Consider the following 20862-nt stretch of genomic DNA (forward strand, 5'->3'; position numbering starts at 1 on the left):
CAGTAAGATTAAAAAAAAAAAAAAAAAAAAAATATCAGTAAGATTAGAGCATTGTCCTGCTTAAAACTGTACACTAACTTATTGCACCAGGCCTTACATAGTGCGGCCTATGCTGGCCTCTTGACCTCCCCTCACACGACTCCTGGCCTGTCTTCATTGTGCTCCAGCCACCCAGGCTGATCTCATTTCTGCAGCAGCTGAGGCCACTGCTCATCAGTTCCTTCACTCCTTGTTGGGAAACTCCTGGGGCGGTGAGCTGCTTGTTTAGATCCCAGCTTCCATGCCGCCATTTCAGAGGAGCCTTTCCTGAGCACGCTGTTTTAAAATACAGTGGTCCTTCCCATTTCAGTCATTTTCTGTCAGATTATTCTGTTTTGGTTCTTTCCTAGCGTTTATCACTATTTGAAATAAATTAACTTATTTATTATCTGTCATGTTCTCTCTTCTCTTCTTACCTTGTTTAAATTCCATTATAATCACTTCCTCACCCTTCTGCCTTCATTGTACTTGCCCGGCAGCACCCCGTCTGTGTTAAATCCAAGTCCTTTTATTTGGTGCCTGTACCTGTTACAGCTCAGTATGGCTGGAGATACATGTATCCTGGCTGGCTGGTCTCACTTTAAATTCATGGCTATCATCTTCTCAAGTGGACTCTTAGTGTTGCCTAGCAATCCTGTTACATTTCCACTTTCCTAGACAACCTCTGATTACTTCTCTCCATCCTCACTCTTAACTGATGAAGTCACTTCCCATTTCAGTGAGAAAATAGAAACTGGGGGATGGGAATTCCCAGAGGCTGCCGTCACCACATCTGCCAGCTTACCTGTGTCTGTGCTCGTATGCTCTGCCTTCCCTCCCATTACTAGGGGTGAGCTGGTCCATGCCCCTACTAAGGCCAGCCCTCTGCTTGTACATGACATCTGTCCCCTCTGCATGTACACAAGTCCATTGCTTCTCCACTTGTTCATCATCAGCTTTTCCCGCTTAGGTCATTTTCATCAGCATATAGCTCAAAACCACTTTAAAAAAAGTCCCCCTTCCAGCTCCTGCCCCATTTCTGTGCTTCTCTTTATGACAAAACTCCTCAAAGAGTTGTTTGCACTTGTACTTTCTCCCATTCTTCTTTTTAAAAAAATAATATTACTTTGAAATGATTTACAATTTATAGAAAATTTGAAAGAATATACCCTTCACCCAGATGCCCTGAATGTCAGCATTTTAAATGCATATTTGTTTGATCATTCTCTGTGCATATTTTTTCTGGGTCCATGAAGGAGGAAGTTGCAGACATGATGCCCTTTTGCCTGTAAATTCTTCAGCGTGCATTTCCTTAAAAACGATTCTCTTACATAACTGCATTCCATCATCAAACTCAAAATCAGTATCAGTACCATAAGTGATTTAATCTATAGATCTTACTCCAATTTTGTCAGTTGTGCTAAAAGTGTCCTTGATGGCAAAAGAAAAATTTCTTACGATCTTGACATTTTTGAAGAGTGCAGGATAGTTATTTTATAGGATGTCCCTTAGCTTGGTTTGTCTGCTGTTTTCTGATGATTAGGTTCAGGTTGTGCAGTTTGGCAGGAACACTGCAGAAATGATGTGTGACATTCTTGTCGCATTGTATCAGGGGGCACGTAATGTCTCTTTGTCCCATTACTGGTGATGTTAACTTTGATCATGGGTTAAAGTGATGTCTGCCAGGTTTCTTCATTATAAAGTTTTGGTTTTTTCCTGTGGGGAGATTATGTAATTTTGTGTCTTGTTACCCTTTCACCTGTTTTTTTTAGTGTCCATTAAAGATTCTTCCCTGAACGAATCATTACCCTGATGGTTGTCCCTTAGAACTCATCCCATTTAGGCTTTTAGCCTAACTACTTCACCAAAATACTGCTTTACCAGGTGACTTGGTAAGTCTTGAGGATCAGCAATGACCACTGAAGATATCAAGTTCAAAGGTCAAATTTTGGTCCTCCTATTACTTGACTTGTCTGTAGTATTTGTTACAGTTGATGACTCCTTTCTTGCAAAATTTTCTTCACTTGGCTTCTGGGATACCACTCTCTCTTGATTCCTCTCTTACCATACTGGTCACTCCTTCGCAGCCTTCTTTACTGGCTCCTCCTCTCTAACCTCTCAGTGTTTGAGTGCCCAAGAACCCAGTCCTTGTACTGCTTTCTTCCTCTATTTACACTCACTCCCACAGTGAGCTGATCCAGTCTGATGACTGACAACTTCCCAAATCCATACTCTAACCAGGATTTCTCCTAACTCCGGACTTAGCTACCCAGTGCCTATTTGGCATTAAATAGACATCCCAGACTTAACACTTGAAACTGAACCCCAAACCTGCTCCTCCTGCGGTATTCTGCTGCCTAGTAAGTGACAACTCCATCTTTCTAGTTGCTCAGGCAAAAAACTTTGGAATTAGCTTTGCCTCTTTTCTTTATCTCCCACCCATATCCAGTGTGTTATCAAATCCTGTGGGCTCTAACTTCAGAGTATAACCACAGCTTGAGGCTTGAATCCCCACTCTTACCACGCTCTTTACACTGCCTCGTCTCTCTCCTGGATCCTTAAAATAGCCTCCTACTTGCGTCTGCTTCTGCCTTCTGGACAAGGCAACTCAGGTGTTGTGGATGTGTTTTAAAAAATATATTATGTCAAGTAATATCCCTTCTCTGCCTAATTCTTCTCTACCCCATGGCTTTTATCTTATTCAGAGTGAAAGTCAACGGTTGCCTATATGACTCCAAAAGGTCCCACCCTGCTCCCGGGGCCTCGTCTCTCCCGCTCAGTCTCCTCTAGTGACAGGTCACCTCCTTGCTGCTCCTCAGATACGCCTAGTGTGCTGTCATCTCACAACCTTTGCTCTTGTTCTCTGCTTTGCCTGGAACAACAAAAAGTTACCAGCATGCCTTTTTTTTTTTAAACAGTTTTATTGAGATGTAATTCACATAAATTCACCCATTTAAAGTGTACAATTCCATGGTTTTTAGTATTTGCAGAGTTGTGCAACCATCACCATGATCAATTTTAGAGCATTTTCATCACTCCCAAAGGAAACCCTATACCCACTGGTAGTCACTCCCCATTTCCCCCCAACCTCTCTCTGCTCTTCAGCCTGAGGCAACCACTAAGCTACTTTTTGTCTCCATAGGTTTGCCTGCTCTGACGATTTCATAGAAGTGAATCATACAATACGTGGCTTTTGGGGTCTGTCTTCCTTCCCTTAGCATAATGTTTTTAAGGTTCATCCATGTCTCAGAACTTCATTCCTTTTTATGGCCAAGTAATACTCCATTGTATAGATATGCTACGTTTTGTTTATCCATTCATGGTTGATGGACATCTGGGTTGTTTCCAGTTTCTGGCTGTTATGAGTAATGCTGCTATGAATGTTCGTATACGATTTCTTACGAGAACGTGTGTTTTCATTTTTCTTGGGCATATACTTAGGAGTGGTGTTGCTAGGTCATATGGTTAACTCTAACCTTTTGAGGAACTGCTGGGCTGTTTTCCCAAGTGGCTGCACCATTTTATATTCACAGTGCGTGTGAGCGTATCAGTACGCCTTGCTCTCACTTTGCTCAACTAGCTTCTTAGAGGGCCCTGTGTCCACTCCACATAGAGTGCTGTCTCCCTTCCCTACTCCAGCCTCTCCTTTCCTTCCTCAGTTTATTTTTCCCCTTAGCACCTAGCACCCTCCAACATGCTATTTCTTATTTGGTCATTTGTTTATTTTCTGTCTTCTCTAACTAGAATATAAGCTCCCTAGCACCTCAAACAATGTCTCACATAAAGTAGGTAAATACATGTTTATTAAGTGAATCAACATTTCCCTTCATGAGGACAGGGACCTTATTTATTTTATTCAGCTCTGTATTCCTTCATCTGATTCAGGCATAAGATGTGTTTGTTGAAAGAATGAATGATGAGTACAGTTAGGGGGATACAGGGGCCACCAGAGGACTCTGGCCATTTAAGCGTGGAGAGTTTACTCGTGGGAGGGCTGAGGAGGAGACCTCTTTCAGGGCTGCCAGAATGTGCAGGAAGGAAGCTCTGGTTGACTTGGTTTATGTTGGCATTAGCAGCTCGAAGGGAGCCAGGAACAGGAGGAGGGGGATTTGGGGTGAAGGAAGAAGGGGTCAGATGAGTTTAGTGTCCAGTCAGCAAGCATTTAGGGATGTCCCTCTGCGCTAGGTGCTGTCTAGGGAAACGGAAGGAGCCTGTCTTTGAAGTCTGGTAGCTGGGATGAGTCGGGCTGTCTAGCCTTCTGGGTAACACTAGTTCGTTGGGTGGGAAGTTGGGGAGGGGACAGGTGGGATGTAACTTGAGGAAAGCCCACGGGACAGGACAGGCTGCTGTGTGTGTCACCTACTGAAAATAGGGAAAAGGTTGTCGGCCTCTAGAGGAATGGCCTTTTGGTCTCAAAGGAGGTGTTACTTCAGAAAAGGCTTCGGAAACAGTGGGGCAGGGAAGCGCTTGGAGAAATCCTGTGTCTTTAGCATCCTATTCCCAACTCATTTCCTTGTCTTCTTTCCTCCAGAACCTTTCAGCTGTTGGCGCGTTGGTGGGTCTCAGTAATGCACGTCTTGGTTCTATCAAAACTCGGTAAGTCTTTAACCCTGTTTTTTCTCCAGGGGGATGTTTCTTTAGGAAGAGGGCTGTATATCTGTCCATCCACTGTCACCACCCCACGGATTCCTGAGATTTCTCCATTCCCCAAGAAGGTGGAGAGTTTGATTCTTTTCATGAGTTCACTTGGCTTTGAACCCCACCTATTCCAGCTTCCAGGTTTCTGTGCCCCACCTTCTGTTCCCTTCTTTCCTTGTTGCCCACACCTCACTCCAAGTCCTCCAAGTATTTCAGGAGTTAGAAGCTGCCGTGGATCTGGAGGTGATGTGTTTCTCTAGCCAGTGAGCGTTAAAGGGCGATGAATTGCTTTCTCTGCAGTCTAGCCACCACCCACTTGTCACTCACCTTTCTTACAAGGTTTGAGGGCCTGTGTCTGCTGTCCCTGCTAGTGGGGGAGAGCCCCACAGAGATGTTCCAGCAGCACTGTGTGTCCTGGCTTCGGAGCATTCAGCAGGTCTTGCAGGTAAGGATTCAGCCGCCGCCCTGCCTCCCTCCCTCCCTCCCTCAGCCATGCTGTATTCTCCATTCTGGATGTGGTACATATTTGTGGCTTAGACATTTAGTTCTGAGGACAGAATAATTAGAAGCAGTTTTTTTCTAGCAGGGAGGATGAGCTTCAAATAGAAACATCCTTTTAAACGTTTTGATTTTTTTTTTTTTTTTTTTGCGGTACGCGGGCCTCTCACTGTTATGGCCTCTCCTGTTGCGGAGCACAGGCTCCAGACGCGCAGGCTCAGCGGCCATGGCTCACGGGCCTAGCCGCTCCACAGCATGTGGGATCTTCCTGAACCGGGGCACGAACCTGTGTTCCTTGCATCGGCAGGTGGACTCTCAACCACTGTGCCACCAGGGAAGCCCACGTTTTGATATTTTTATCCACTGGGTTATTTTAATTCATCTGACCTTTCATACTCTGTAACCGCTGTTTCACATCATTATTAGCTTTTCTAATGAGTGACATCTCTAAAGCTGCTTTTCCTAGATGTTTGATTTTTTAAAATAGTTTACTAATTTTTTTTTTTTTTTGGCTGCATTGAGTCTTCGTTGCTGTGTGTGGGCTTTTCTCTAGTTGAGGCGAGTGGGGGCTACTCTTAGTTGCGGTGCACGTGCCTCTCACTGTGGTGGCTTCTCTTGTTGCGGAGCATGGGCCCCAGGGGCATGGGCATCAGTAGTTGCAGCACGTGGGCTCAGTAGTTGTGGCTCTCAGGCTCAGTAGTTGTGGTGCACGGGCCTAGTCGCTCCATGACATGTGGGATCTTTCCAGGCCAGGGTTTGAACCCGTGTCCCCTGCATTGGCAGGCGGATTCTTAACCACTCTGCGTCACCAGGGAAGTCTCCCCAAATTTTTTTTTAATTTTTTTTTTTGGCCACGCTGTGTGGCTTGTGGGATCTTAGTTCCCCAACCGGGGATTGAACTCGTGCCTTCAGCAGTGAAAGCGCAGGATACTAACCACTGGACTGCCAGGGAATTCCCCAGGTGTTTTTTTTCCCTACTCCTCTCTTCCTCTTAACATTTAAATTTTTTTCTGCTTTTACATCCTTTGATGACATCCCCACTTAGTTCTTCCACAAGCATGTTCTGGGCACACATGGCAGGTTGTGTGCTAAGCTCTGGTGGAGAGATGTACTTGGACCCTGCTTTCAGGTGTTTAGAGTCTCTTGCAGGGGTTGGGAAACTTTCTAGGTGTCTATAGATAGTAAAATGTCTTAGGTTTTACGAACCCCATATGGTTTCTGTTTTTTATTGGCTGTGCCTCACACACATGGGATCTTAGTCCCCCAACCAGGGATCAAACTCGTGCCCCCTGCAGTGGAAGTGTGGAGTCCTAACCACTGGACCACAAGGGAATTCCCATGGTTTCTATTGCGTAGTGTTTCTTTGTTGGTTTGTTTTCCAACCCTTTAAAAATTTAAAAACCATTCTTAGCTTGTGGGCTGTGCAAAAACAGGCACCAACAGACCATGGTTTGCTGATCTGTGTTCTAGTGGAAGAGAATAATATTTATTTTTTAAGTGCTTTTTATTTTATTTTAAAAATCTATTCATTTGCTTTATTTATTTATTTATTTGGTTGCGCCTGGTCTTAGTTGCAGCTTGCCAGCTCCTTAGTTGTGGCACGTGGGCTCCTTAGTCACGGCATGTGAACTCTTTGTTGCGGCGTGCCCGTGGGATCTAGTTCCTCGACCAGGGATTGGACCCGGGCCCCCTGCATTGGGAGTGCAGAGTCTTAACCAAGGAAGTCCTGAAAGAGAATAATTATACAATGAGTGTGAAAAGATAAACTTCAGTAGGTGCCCTGGAGGTAAAGAATGTAGTTCTCTGAGAGCATGTAACGAGAGAACCTGACCCAGACTGGGGTGGTGATCAGGGTCAGTGGTTCAGGGAGGGCTGTTCTGATGAGTAGGAGTGAACTGGGCTGAGAGTTTTCTAAGTGTTCTAAGCCTGCAAAAGTCCTGAGAGAAAAGGAGTTTGACTCATTTGTAAAGAATTATAAGCAGGCTGGTGTGGCTGAGGTTAATGAGATGCGACCGGGGAGGTATGTGCATGGGGACCAGGCTGTGTGTGGCGTTGTAGGCATATTAGGGAGTTTGGTTTTTATTCTCAGAACAGTGGGAATTCATGGAAGGTTTTGAGTAGGGGGAAGGAGGTGGTGGTAGTGGTGACGTGATCAAACTTTCATTTGGAAATACCACTCTGGCTGCTGTGGTGAGACAGGATTAGAAAGGAGCCAGAATGGCAGCAGAAGGACCACGAGGAAGGTACTAAGGGTAACCTAGGAGAGCATTCACGGTAGCCTGGACTAGGGCGGCAGCTGGAGACATGATGAGAAGTAGGTGAGAGATTTGGAGGCAAAGAGGGATTTCAAGAGAGATTTAGAGGCAAAATAGACAACAGGTCCTAATGATGGAATAGTGTCAGGGAAAGGATGTGTCCAGGATGACTCCCAGGTATCAGAATATTGGAAGACAGCCAGGTTCCAAGGGGAGTGGTGAAAATAACATGAGTATGGTCTTGGGCATTCAGTAGAGGCCCCCAGGAAGCATACCCTTGACCTAGTGTGCGTGGAAGTGACCAGATATCTCAGAGGGTAACCCTGAGGGTTCAGTGGTGGGGGCTTCAGTCAATATGTTTTACAAAGAGGAAGAGTCCTCAGCATTTAGATGGCAGCTGCAGCTGAGGATGAGGCTCAGATGATCAAGTTGAATACTTATACAGACTGGATCTTGAGGCGCTCCACAGTCAGTGGTCAGGTAGAGGAGGATGAGCTTACAAAGCAGACAAGACAGGGCTTCCCTGGTGGCGCAGTGGTTGAGAGTCCACCTGCCGATGCAGGGGACATGGGTTCGTGCCCTGGTCCGGGAAGATCCCACATGCCGCAGAGCGGCTGGGCCCGTGAGCCATGGCCGCTGAGCCTGCGCGTCCAGAGCCTATGCTCCGCAACGGGAGAGGCCACAGCAGTGAGAGGCCCGTGAACCGCAAAAAAAAAAAAAAGCAGACAAGACAGAGCAGCAGAAAGGAGATAACCAGGATGGTGGGTTGAATGGAATCCAAATACTTCAGGGAAGACGGAGGAGTCATTTCTCTTTATGCCCTTCTGAGCTGGAATAAGACAAGGACTGAAAATTTTTTATCAGATTTAGCAACTCAAGGGTAATGAGACAGTGAAAGTGTTTTTGGTGGAGCAGTGGACACGGAAGCCAGGTTGCCCTGGGATGAGCAGTGAGTGGGAGAAGGAGTGGAAGTGGAGAAGGTAGGTAGTCCTGTCAAGACGTCTGGCTCTGCTGGTAAGAGGGAGAAACTGGGCAACAGCTGAGATTGGGCAAGTGGAGTATGGACTCAGGAGGAGGACTTCTAGGATGGGGGAGACTGGAGCATGCACAAATGTCAGTAGGAAGAATCCTTTTGAAAGGGATTGCAGAGAGGGGGCCAGTTAACAGGGTTAGGTTCTGAGAAGAAGGGAGGGGGGACTATCTAAAGCACCGAGGAGGGATTGTCCTCGGATGGGAGGAGCATCTCCTCTAGTGGGACAGGAGGAAGGAGAGCAGGGATGAGGATGGAGATGGAGTTTTCAGTTTGGTGGTGGGAAGCTGAGGGAGTGCCCATCTTTGGGCTTCAGCTTTCTCTGAAGTTGCAGGTTAGGTTATACGGAGGTGACGGTGGTGGGAGAGGGGCTGAGTAGCAGAGGGAGTTAACGAGCGAGAGGTGCAGGAGGATTGCTGGACAGTGTTGAGGCCTGCTTGTGGTTGGTAGGCCCACTGCGTCGGACTTCCTAACAAGCATTCTTGTTTGTTTCATTGACACGTGGCGTCTGGTCTAGCAGGGGGTAATGTGCTGAAGGCTTTTCCCTTAGATACATGTTAATTTTCTAGAGAAGTCCTTCTTTATAAATTTAAGCCGTTTTTCCTCCGTGAATTCCACAGTAGGTCTGAGACAGCCAGAAGCAAGCTTGGAGAGATGGGGCGGTTTTGTTTTGGCTGAGACTTTTCTTGTGGTCTGAGAAGTGCTCCTCTCCATTCCTAGCAGGGAAATGTAGTATGGGAGCAGCGAGAAACTCTTGAGATGGTCTAGTCAGGCAGATCTTTAAAGTATGGCTTTGTTACCTTTTTTTCCCCCAAATTCCTCGGACCCCCAGACGCGCATAGTACTAAAGTGTGAACACACATCCTGTCTGTAGATGAATGTGTTACTTCGGATGCTCCATATCTCTAATACGCTCTGTCCCTAGTGGATTTTTTTTTTTTTAATCTATTTATCTTTGGCTGCATTGGATCTTTGTTGCTGTGCACTGGCTTTCTCTAGTTGCGGCGAGCAGGGGCTGCTCTTCGTCTCAGTGCGCGGGCTTCTCACTGCGGTGGCTTCTCTTGCTGCGGAGCATGGGCTCTAGGCGCATGGGCTTCAGTAGTTGTGGTGCGCGGGCTCTGGAGCGCAGGCCTAGTAGTTGTGGCGCACAGGCTTAGTTGCTCCGTGGCATGTGGGATCTTCCCGGGCCAGGGCTTGAACCCACGTCCCCTGCATTGGCAGGCGGATTCTTAACCACTACGCCACCAGGGAAGCCCCTGTCCCTAGTAGATTTGATGGTAATGTTGACGTTAACTGTGGTGTTTGTTGAAAGCCCCATGTTTTCATACCTCTCATTCCTCCTTTCGGTGACCGTGAAGGTGAGGTTGGGAGCATGGGGTGTTGTTGCTCTTTAGTCCCAGGACCCGCCCCCCACGATGGAGCTGGCCGTGGCTGTGCTGGGGGACCTGCTCCGCTACGCGGCCCAGCTCCCCACACTCTTCCGGGACATCTCCATGAACCACCTTCCTGGCCTTCTCACCTCCCTGCTGGGCCTCAGACCGGAGGTGAGACGCCTGCCCGGGTCCCCCTCCCCTGGGCCCATTGCATTGCTTGCCCTCACTGATACCCATTGGGTTAAAGAATGTGATGGGAAGTGATTGGGGAATAGGACTGAAGAAGTGAGAAGGGGTCCGGGCCAAGAAAAAGTATAAGGAGAAGAGACCCTGAGGGGCGTGTGGTGGGGTGGAGATAGGGTCTGGGGCGATGGGCCCTCGGCCTCTTCCTTACTTTCTGTTTCCCCACAGAGTGAGCTCTCAGCACTGGAAGGAATGAAGGCTTGTATGACCTATTTTCCTCGGGCGTGTGGGTCTCTCAAAGTAAGTGTTCATGGGAACTCCTCTTCCCACAAACATACACCTTGATAGCCGTCTTACCTCAGATTCCGGTGCTGAGATTTCTAAGCTCCTGTCTCCACAGCTCTAATTGTGCCACCTCGTAGCTTTAAATGCATTCTCATTTAATCCTCACAGATAAAGAAATCGAAATTAAGTAACTTGCCTAAGAACTGATGCCAAAGCTGAGGCTCTTACCCCTGGACTCTTCCCTCTCTCTGCCCTGCTTTCTCCGTACCTCTAGAATGCCCTGCCCGTTTTTCTACCATCTTGTTTTACTTTGTTCCTAAAGCTCTTATGATTTCCTCTGGGAAGCCTTCCTGACTTATTACTTCCCTATATCAGCTTCCCCAGCGCTTCTCTCTCCTTATTTTCCTGACTAACCTCTCACCCTGTCCCCCGAACTGTCATGGCTGTACAAAGGTGGCTGCACAGCAGAGCCTTATTAGGGCAAACAGGCAGGGTGGACGTGGATCAGGTGAGGGAGGAAGGAGGTCAGTGGAAGAATTCGTTTTATTTTCAAGGAGATAAAATAACAAATATGAATGGTTATCAAATTCTCCCAAAGCAGTAACAGTTAAAGGGCCTTTGGAATTGGTACATTGATTGTTTGCAGAATAATTCAATGCCGAGAAGTACCTAAGAACAAACAGGTGTTCACCTGTCGATTAGATGTTCTCTCTTGTTTTGATACACTCATCATTGCTTGACAAACCGTTGGGCACCCCCTTTCTCAGATGGAAGCACAAACCTATGGAGAACTGGAATTAGCGGCAAATTAATATTTTTTTTGGTATAACTCGTGGTTAATCACAGTAATTGGTAATACTATACTCAGTATTACCAATTAAGGGGGAGTTTGCCATACAAGTTATCTTGAAAGTAAGCTCACATGGTTCTATGACCAAGTTAAGGAAGTCAAAGGGAAAGGGAACTGGTACTTAGTAGAACTGCTACTCACTATGTGCCAGGCACTCCGCTGTGTGTCTTCTCAGTTTGCAGTAATTCTGTAGAGCTGGTGTCACCGAATTAAACAGGAGGAAACGGGTCCAGAAGGGTTTGACTAACACAAGCCTGTGTATCTGGTAGTTGTAGAACCAGGGTGAGAGTGAGAACTATTTGTCCTTCATGCCCATGTTTTTTCCACCAAACCAAACTCCCCAGGCACTTTTAAGAACGTGGACAGGATTGACAGACAGGCTTCCACACTGATGCCGGCTCTGATCAGTTGTTAGTGGCTTGGGAAGGATCGTGAGCCTGACGCGGAGCTCTGGGGGCACGTGCGCTGTGGTCTGGGAGTGGTACTTATGGAGACTTTGGTAACTGGTTACTTGCAGTATTTGAAAAGCCCTGGAGCAGGTGATATTTCTCAGTGAACGTGGGTCCCGTCCTTGCTGATGCTTTGCTTTCATATGACTGCCACTAAGGGCAGGTAGTAGAATCTTTGGGTAGCAGGGCAGGACTTTGTCAAGAAGGCATTTGGAGTAACTTGGGGATTTTTTTAAAGTTTTTTTTTTTTTTAACTAAAGTTTACTAAGTTTAGTTTACTAAACTAAACTTTCTTCTAGAATGCTCTGTAAATTAACTTCTCAAATTGCACAGGCTAGATCATTGTCTCTGACCCCTCATTGGTCAAAGTACGTGAGGTTTTACTGCATACGCCTGCTTTGATTCAGCTTGGTTTGGGGTTATCTATACCTACCTGCATCCTCCCAGGAAAGTGCAGGGAGAATTGAGTGTTATCTATGGGGTCAAGATTTGAGTAGTCAGACTAGCCTGTCCATGAGTCCTCTGCTAGTGCCCCTTAATTTTCTTTGTGAGTGGTGGTCAGGAGAATTCATCTTCAACTCACAGCCTTTTGTCAGACGTGTAGTTTTTGAAGTTATGGCCTGCATTTTAAGTACCCTCTCCAAACCAAACAACAAAACTTTCATATGTTGTTACGGGGTGCATATGCCCTTATTTCTCTAAGAATACAGTGTCATCTGGAGAACTTCCCTCTGTTGAGGAGTCTGGCTTTGTCTGTTGCCTACATGGCAGATAAGACTCTGTCTTGTGTGGAGGCCCTGGGGGCAGTTTGTACTTGAAATGTCTTGCAGACCAGTACTTAGGAACTGATAATTGGACTGTCTATCTGTTCTCTATTCCATCCCCCAGAAGCTCCCAGGGCAATTGCAGTCTCCAAGCTCAGGATGACCCCTCCCAAATGAGATCTCTCAGGCATTCTGAGTCCATGAAGTCAGTCCTGTAGAGGCGTTACCTTTCCTCCTCGACAGATTATTTGTTCCCTGGAATGAGTGGGAAGACTCACCCCACTCTTAAGAGACACCCAGGACGTACTGTGTGTGCAGGCGTGCTTGCGTTTCCAGTGAAATGTTCCAAGTGAGCCGTTACTTTGGTTGGCTTTGCAGGTCACTTGGGGTAGACCTGTGGTCAGAGCCATGTCCCTGTACTTTGCTTGACTGCAGTCACGTAAGCAGACTTTTGGTGGCCTCAGCCCAGCTTTTTGACTCAGTCTCAGGGAAAGCGTGAGCAGTAAGTTGGCCAAAAGGGCTGAGTGCCACTGTAGATAAGGCTTTGGCGACTCTCTGTCATCCTTGGAGAAGCCGGTGTCAGGAGACCTGTGGGCGGTTGCTGCTTTTGGTTTGAAGTGTGCAGAACCCTACCACACCGGACCTGAAAATGCTTTCCAAGTCCCGAGGGATACGGTTCTAGGCCTTCTCATACCCTGGGATCAGCTGTAACAGTGCTTGTCTCATGGTGAGAATCCTGCAGTGGAACGTGGGAAACCAGATGTGGTTCCTGCCACAGGGCGATGGCAGGGAGCCCTTGGAGGGCTGCTTTCTGAACCATACACTGCTAGACCTCCCTGCCTGCTTCCTCCCATAAGTCCCCTGCTGCGTACCTGGTGCCACTGTTGATTTGTCTTCCTTGTCTTCTGGAAGTTTACCTTTGTGCATGTGATGCCGCCATCCCCTGATGAAGTCCATACACGCTAGCCTGGGATTTAAGGCTGGCCTGCTTCTCCGTGGGCCTCTTGTGAGCCTGGAGCTCTCCTCATGGTGTCCCTCCCTCTGTCTCCTTATCCGGGTCCTCCCTTTTCTCCCCAACCCAGCTCAGTCCTGCCTCTCAGCATCAGTCCCTCCTGACCCTCCCTCTTTGTTTTCCATGCATTTGTCTTCCCGACTCTTACACCCACTGAAGGTGGAAATCCTGTTATACTTCAGTGTTCTCACCCTTTTTGTGCCATAGACCTCTTCGAATGTTTTTAAATCCATAAAATACATGGAGTTGCAAGGGACACTGATTCTGTTGAAATGTATACTTGAAAAAATTGTGATAGAGTGGGATGTGCTGCTTTACTAACGTGTCAAATAACAGGATCTAGCAGCAGGTCTGGTAACTAAGTTTCAAATTAGTGATGCACGTGAATGGTAATTCAAGATAACTTTACAACTATATGTAACGTGAAATGAAAATAAGTGATTTCTGATGGTGACAGTCAGAGGGACTGCTGATACTACTGTGGCTTTTTGTCTACATATACAGTAGAAAAAAAAATTATACTTCATTTACAGGTTAGTGAAAATGATTTAAAAAATTTCCCTTCCATGTTCACAGGCCCCTTTGATTCTACCTCCAGCTAAATGGGGCCCCAGTTAAACACTCCTGTGCCGGCGCCTTCACATAGCAGGCGGAGTACTGTTGTTGGCTAACTGACAGGTCGCTGCTCTGAGATGTGCTACCTCAGTCCTGCTGGGCAGCCTTTCCTTCTCTCTCCACCTTGTCCTGCCCTCGCACCTCTGGTTAGTGCCGCGCCTCCCAGCTTGGACCCTTGCTTCTTGTCTGAGCTGGCAGGGAGTTGGGGCGTGGAGGTAGCTGCTTTTCAGTGCTGTGTCTTTGGCTTGAGGGAGATGACTGTCATTTTGCAAAGATTGGCAGGAGGGGGCCCAGTCGTCTGTGGGACACAGGCCTCAAACAGGGAGGCTAAGGACGAGAGGTGACATTCAGGGTGTCTTTCTACCATGAGAGCATGTCTGCACCCAGGCATGATGCCCCTTAGAGTGTGGTGCTTCCTTGTCTGCAGGAAAGAAAAAGGCCTTAGATCCTGGGCCTCGATTCTGCTGCTGGGAATGGGCGGGGTCTATGTCTCTGGCCCTTGGAGCTGACTCACCAGCCTCTCCCTTTCTTTCCCTCTAATCCAGGGCAAGCTGGCCTCATTTTTCCTGTCTCGGGTGGATGCCTTGAGCCCTCAGCTCCAGCAGGTAAAGGGAAAGGAGGGAGATGGAGAGCCTGGGGTCTGAGCTGGAGCTGCTTTTCTCTATTTTTCTGTCTGTTACTGCTTTTCGACCACGGTCTCACTCCCCTCCCTGTGAACATACGCAGTAAACACAAGTCGTGACTTCTGCCTCCGTGTCTCCATCTGTGTCTTTCTGCCCCGTAGTCCCTTCCGTTTTCCCTCAGAGCTCTCTTTGATCTCCGTCTTCCTGGGCATTGGTGGGGTTGGGATTCCGTGGCTGGGCTGGATTCCCATCTGACCAGGGTTCCAACCTGTCTTCTGCAGTTGGCCTGTGAGTGTTACTCCCGGCTGCCCTCTCTAGGGGCTGGCTTCTCCCAGGGCCTGAAGCACACGGACAGCTGGGAGCAGGAGCTGCACAGCCTGCTGACCTCTCTGCACAGCCTGCTTGGGGCCCTGTATGCGGGGGCGGACACGGGTAGGGACTGTGGCTGCTGTGGTCGGTGGCATGGTGGTGAGGGGAGCAGGGGGCTGGTCTGGAGAGGCGGGGCCTTTGAGTTCTAGGCAAAAGGGAGTAGAATATGGGTGGGTCCTCCACCAGAATGGAGGAGGAGGGGATGGAAGACAGACCTGGCGTGTGAAGGTGGTTGTGTTTCTGTCCAGCTCCTATGCAGTACGAAGGCCCTGGGGTGGAGACGCTGCTCTCCCCCTCAGAAGATGGTGATGCCCATGTCCTTCTCCGGCTTTGGCAGAGGTTTTCCGGGCTGGCCCGCTGCCTGGGGCTCATGCTCAGGTGTGTGAGTGTCGGAGGGAGCGAGGGCCTGGAGCAGGAGGGGCCAAGATGGGTGTCGTCTTCATCATGAGGAGGGAGGTTGAGGGTGGGTGTGGAGTCGCCCTGGGCCCCCGCGCTGAGGATCTCCCTGCTCTGATTCTCGTTAGCTCCGAGTTCGGGGCTCCCGTGTCCGTCCCCGTGCAGGAAATCCTGGATCTTATCTGCCGGACCCTCAGCGTCAGTGCCAAGAACATCGTAAGTGGAGTTTGTGCCCTGTTCACAGCGCTTGCCCAGGATGCAGGGCAGCCGGGCAAGCAGTGTGGGCTGTGGCTCCCGAAGTGATGTCGCCTGAGGTTGCCCCGGCCAGCTCCTTACCTCTCCAGATGCCGTTATTCCCGTGCTCCCGGCACACGCACATCAGTGCCGATTCGCTCCCGTGTTGCGGGAGCACTTGTAGCAGATGCTTCCTCAGGGGAGGGTGAGCTGGGGGCCAGCTGCATCACTGCCGCGAGGTTCGGCCGTCCCTCCCTCATCCTCCTTGCAGGGTCTGCTGAGGAGGATGGCAGTTAGATCTTGTTGGGGGAGTTGGGCTCGGGTGTGGGTTCCTTACCTGCGTGCACACGTGTATTCAGTCACGTGCATGTATCCTGCCTCCATTTCTCTTTCTTTGCCTCACTTTCTTCCCCCACTCCTTACTCTGCTAATTTTTTCTGCAGAGTTTGCTTGGGGACGGTCCCCTGCGGTTGCTGCTGCTGCCCTCCCTCCACCTGGAAGCCTTGGACCTGCTCTCTGCACTCATCCTCGCGTGAGTGGGGTCGGGAGGATGCGGTGCAGGGGCTGGGATGTGCTAGGAGCAGGGGTCACTGTTCTGTCTTCGCCCCCAGGTGTAGAGGCCGGCTCTTGCGCTTTGGGGCCCTGATCAGCCGCCTGCTTCCCCAGGTTCTCAATGCCTGGAGCATTGGGAGGGACAGCCTCTCTCCAGGCCAGGAGAGGCCTTACAGGTGACCATCTAGGAATAGAATAAAGAGGAGAGGGTGGGTGAGGGGGTGCCGGTGGACCGGGGGTGCCGGTGGCTGGGACATCGACTCCCTTTCACAAGCTGCCCTCTGCTCCTCCCACAGCACTATGCGGACCAAGGTGTACACTGTCCTGGAGCTGTGGGTGCAGGTGTGTGGGGCCTCGGCAGGAGTGCTTCAGGGGGGAGCCTCGGGTGAGGCCCTGCTCACCCACCTGCTCAGTGACATCTCCCCGCCGGCTGATGCCCTCAAAGTGAGTGAGGCCTCTGCCCCTGTCCCGGGACCCCATCCTGCACCCCTTGTCCTCACCAGCCTCACCACCAGACACTGCCTTCTGACTGTCCTGCCTTCCTGTTGGCCGGTGTGTGTGATTTATGTTCCCCTCCCCCGCCAGCTGCGCAGTCCCCGGGGGAGCCCTGATGGGGGTTTGCAGACCGGGAAGCCCAGCGCCCCCAAGAAGCTAAAGCTGGATATGGGGGAGGCTCTGGCCCCGCCCAGCCACCGGAAAGGGGACAGCAATGCCAACAGTGACGTGTGTGCAGCTGCGCTGAGAGGTGGGTGAGGCCTGTGCCCTGCACCTCGGCGCACTGGGATGGCCTGGGGTGATAGCCCCAAACCAGTGGTTGAGGTGGAGGGTGTAGGAAAAATGCAGACCCAGCTAAGAGCCTGTGGCGAAGCTATGCCACCCCCAGGGCTGCAGGTGGAATCTTGGGTCCTGTTGTTAGGTGGAGTGCTGGTGTTGACACCGCCCCTCCAGGGTCTCAGCTATCTTTGTTCCTGCATCCCCTGTACGTGCCAAGTGCTGTTCTAGTACAAGAGGGCGGGGCCAGGAAGAGGACGAAATCCCTGGGCTGTGGAGCTCACACTCCCCAGGCGGGCTGCTCAGTGGGGCTTCCTGCTTCTGAGTTGCTAATCTGGACGCAGAAGTGACTTTCTTTTGGGTCCCGTGTATTTCACTGCCCTCCAGCCCCCCACCCCCCGTGTGAAGGGAAGTGCCAGCTCTCCCCAAATACGTAAACGCACATTTATAATGTTGTACCTCCATCATCTGTCTCGTTTACATAATGTTGTCAACAGCTTAGGTAGTAGGGATACGTTTAGGATCCCCATTTTATGGTTGAGAAAACAAACTTAAAGGAGTTACGTGACTTGCCTGAGGTGGGCCGTGGCAGAGTGGGGTGCTCAGCTGGGGCCATGTGCTTCAGAAGCCCTGGCTCGTCATCGTGTTAGCCGCCCACCTCTGACATACTGGTCTCCTTCCCCAGGCCTCAGCCGGACCGTCCTCATGTGCGGGCCTCTCATCAAGGAGGAGACTCACAGGGTGAGTGGAGCCTGGTCCCCACGGAGGTGGGGAGGAGCCACAGCTCTGTACCTGTCGGGGGCTCATTCACACCAGGAAGTAGGCCCCGGAGAAGGGTTGGCTCGTCGTGGTGTCGTCTCAAGGTGTGCTCTCTGTCCTTTTCAGAGACTGCATGATCTGGTCCTCCCACTGGTCATGGGCGTCCAGCAGGGCGAGGTCCTAGGCAGCTCCCCGTATACCAGCTCGCGCTGCCGCCGGGAACTCTACCGCCTGCTGCTGGCTCTGCTGCTGGCGCCTTCTCCTCGCTGCCCGCCTCCTCTCGCCTGTGCCCTGCAGGCCTTCTCCCTGGGCCAGAGAGAAGACAGCCTTGAGGTAACTGCAGAGTGTGGCCAAATCCACCTCGTGGGTTCCTGGATTCTCGTTTCTGATGCTTGTTGGCATTCCCTCCCTGATTTCGTGAAGGCCCAGATCCCTGATGCTCGCGCTCACCCTTTTTTTCCCTCCTCAGGTCTCTGCTTTCTGCTCAGAAGCACTGGTGACCTGTGCAGCTCTGACCCATCCCCGGGTTCCTCCCCTGCAGACCATGGGCCCTGCCTGCCCCACCCCTGCCCCAGTTCCCCCTCCTGAGGCTCCATCTCCGTTCAGGGCTCCAGCTTTTCATCCCCCAGGCCCCATGCCCTCTGTGGGTCCCATGCCCTCGGTGGGCCCCATGCCCTCAGCAGGCCCCATGCCTTCCCCAGGCCCTGTGCCCCCAGCGGGCCCCATGCCCTCAGTGGGCCCCATGCCCCCGGCACGTCCTGGACCTCCAGCCACAGCCAACCACTTAGGCCTCTCCGTCCCAGGCCTGGTGTCTGTATCCCCCCGGCTCCTTCCTGGCCCTGAGAACCACCGGGCAGGCTCAAATGAGGATGCTGTCCTTGCCCCTAGTGGCACTCCTCCACCTACTATACCCCCAGATGAGACTTTCGGGGGACGGGTGCCCAGACCAGCCTTTGTCCACTATGATAAGGAGGAGGCGTCCGATGTGGAGATTTCCTTGGAAAGCGACTCTGATGACAGTGTGGTGATCGTGCCTGAGGGGCTGCCACCCCTGCCACCCCCACCCCCCTCGGGTACCACACCCCCGCCTGCAGCCCCGGTCGGGCCCCCAACAGCCTCCCCTCCTGTGCCAGCCAAGGAGGAGCCAGAAGAGCTGCCTGCGGCCCCGGGGCCTCTCCCTCCGCCGCCTCCCCCTCCTGTTCCTGGCCCTGTGGCACTCCCACCACCCCAGCTGGTCCCTGAAGGGACTCCCAGTGGCGGAGGACCCCCAGCCCTAGAAGAAGATTTGACAGTTATTAACATCAACAGCAGTGAGGAGGAGGAGGACGACGATGAGGAAGACGAGGATGAGGAGGATTTTGAGGAGGAGGAGGAGGAGGAGGAAGAGGAGGAGTATTTTGAGGAGGAGGAAGAAGAGGAAGAAGAGTTTGAGGAGGAGTTTGAGGAAGAGGAAGGTGAGTTAGAGGAGGAAGAAGAGGACGAGGACGAGGAGGAAGAGGTGGAAGAGGTGGAGTTCGGCCCGGCGGGCGGGGAGGTGGAAGAAGGAGGGCCTGCACCCCCAAGCCTGCCTCCAGCTCTGCCCCCCGCCGCGTCCCCCAAGGTGCAGCCGCAGCCAGAACCGGAACCCGGGCTGCTGCTGGAAGTGGAGGAGCCGGGGGCTGAGGAGGGGCCTGGGGCCGAGACGGCCCCCACACTGGCCCCTGAGGTGCTCCCCTCCCAGGGGGAGGTGGAGAGGGAAGGGGGGAGCCCCCCTGCAGTGCCACCTCCTCAAGAGCTTGTTGAAGAGGAGCCCTCTGTGCCCCCAACCCTGCTGGAAGAGGGGGCTGAGGGTGGGGGTGACAAGGTACCAACCCCACCAGAGGCATCTGCAGCAGAAGACATGGAGACAGAGGCAGAGGCAGCAGCTCTCCAGGAAAAGGTGAGCGGGCCGGGCGGGGAGAAGTGCTGGCTGCTTGCACAGCCTGACCCACTCCTTAGTGTGTGTGTGTGTGTGTGTGTGTGTGTGTGTGTGTGTGTGTGTGTGACTGTTTTGGATTTGATGTCTTTGTCCTTCAAAGGAGCAGGATGACACAGCTGCCATGCTGGCTGACTTCATTGACTGCCCCCCTGATGATGAGAAGCCACCACCTGCCACAGAGCCTGATTCCTAGCCCTCTCCCACACCTCTCACTCTTCATTTCCAATAAAGTTATGTCCTTGGATAGCGACTGCTGCTTCTGCCTTTTGCCACCACAGTGTCCCCAGCTGGGCTTGTCCTGTACCCATAGTGTTTCCCAAACATGTCCATGGCTGTCCTGTTAGCTCCACCGTCCAGAAGAGGAGCCATTGACTTACAGGGGTAACAGCCTGTCCTGTTGCTCAGCAAGTCAGTGTCAAAAGTGTTGAATTTTTGCCTGGTGCTCTTGCTGATGCTAAGTGTGTGCTGGGTTGCCTGGAGAAGGAGAAGGAGAAGAAGGAAGTAGCCCTGCTTCTGTGAGTAATCCAGGTGTGGGAGTATGTGGGAAATTTATGGGATTAAGTGTCCTAGTGAGTGAACCTGTGTATACACACAGCCCCTTGGTCTCAAAGAGCAGGCCAAGTGACTGTGATGGAACTTTAGAAAATTACGATAAAGTACAGAGGCGTTTAATCATTGACTTCTCTGAACTGGGAACTTGGGTGTCTTAAATTATAGGGGCATCCATCGTGGATATGGGGGATGAGCTCTATTCTGGGACTGGTCCTTCCAGTGACAACATCCCCGCCCAACACCTCCCTGGCAGGAATTTGACAAGCTCACCTCTAGCCTTCCTACTCACTCTTGAGATTTGGACATTTCCCAGCCAGTGTCTGATCCCTTTAAGCATTTATAGACTATCTATATTCTAGGACTTGTTGGGATGCACATGTGAGCATCACCCAGAGTTGTGTATGTGAGAGGGTATTGAGGTTTATGGGCTTGAGGTAGATGCCTCATGGTTTTTTCAGTCTGTGAACATGAGTAAAGTGCCTTGGAAATGCAGAAAGGGTGGTGACTTCCCAACTGCCTGTATCCTGAAGGGCCTCTTTGAGAAGTGACATTTGTGCCAATTTTTGGAAGATTAGTAGGCGTTTAAAAAAATTTTCCACCCCCTTGGAAGGAGGAGACAAGATGGCGGAGGAGGAACTTGAGTTCACCCCCTCACAGGAAAACACCAAAATCACCACTA

General features: G+C 50.8%; 1 protein-coding gene and 1 long non-coding RNA gene across 4 annotated transcripts in view; one reads left to right on the forward strand and one right to left on the reverse strand.

The window, feature by feature from the left end:
* PELP1 (proline, glutamate and leucine rich protein 1) overlaps nucleotides 1–19875 on the forward strand; it is a 45697-nt gene extending 25822 nt beyond the window's left edge. For 2 of the 3 annotated variants that reach the window (XM_059997149.1, XM_059997151.1), the window contains exons 2-17: nucleotides 4550–4614; nucleotides 4996–5101; nucleotides 9834–9983; nucleotides 10224–10295; nucleotides 14516–14575; nucleotides 14875–15025; nucleotides 15211–15340; nucleotides 15487–15574; nucleotides 16036–16124; nucleotides 16204–16320; nucleotides 16441–16588; nucleotides 16730–16889; nucleotides 17601–17656; nucleotides 17801–18007; nucleotides 18144–19592; nucleotides 19732–19875. In XM_059997149.1, coding sequence (XP_059853132.1) covers nucleotides 4550–4614; nucleotides 4996–5101; nucleotides 9834–9983; nucleotides 10224–10295; nucleotides 14516–14575; nucleotides 14875–15025; nucleotides 15211–15340; nucleotides 15487–15574; nucleotides 16036–16124; nucleotides 16204–16320; nucleotides 16441–16588; nucleotides 16730–16889; nucleotides 17601–17656; nucleotides 17801–18007; nucleotides 18144–19592; nucleotides 19732–19824 — 3141 coding nt within the window. In that variant the 3' untranslated portion in view covers nucleotides 19825–19875. Of the gene's footprint in view, nucleotides 1–4549; nucleotides 4615–4995; nucleotides 5102–9797; nucleotides 9984–10223; nucleotides 10296–14515; nucleotides 14576–14874; nucleotides 15026–15210; nucleotides 15341–15486; nucleotides 15575–16035; nucleotides 16125–16203; nucleotides 16321–16440; nucleotides 16589–16729; nucleotides 16890–17600; nucleotides 17657–17800; nucleotides 18008–18143; nucleotides 19593–19731 lie in introns of those variants that run through there. The other variant, XM_059997150.1, reaches the window with a different exon arrangement.
* On the reverse strand, nucleotides 6303–11790 carry LOC132414533 (uncharacterized). The gene is made up of 3 exons (XR_009516968.1): nucleotides 11272–11790; nucleotides 10972–11071; nucleotides 6303–6880 (listed from the first exon to the last, which is right to left on the reverse strand). It is a non-coding gene; the product is annotated as an uncharacterized lncRNA (long non-coding RNA).
* Nucleotides 19876–20862: the final 987 nt, after the last annotated feature.

This window comes from Delphinus delphis, chromosome 19, assembly GCF_949987515.2.
Source record: "Delphinus delphis chromosome 19, mDelDel1.2, whole genome shotgun sequence".
Taxonomy (NCBI): domain Eukaryota; kingdom Metazoa; phylum Chordata; class Mammalia; order Artiodactyla; family Delphinidae; genus Delphinus; species Delphinus delphis.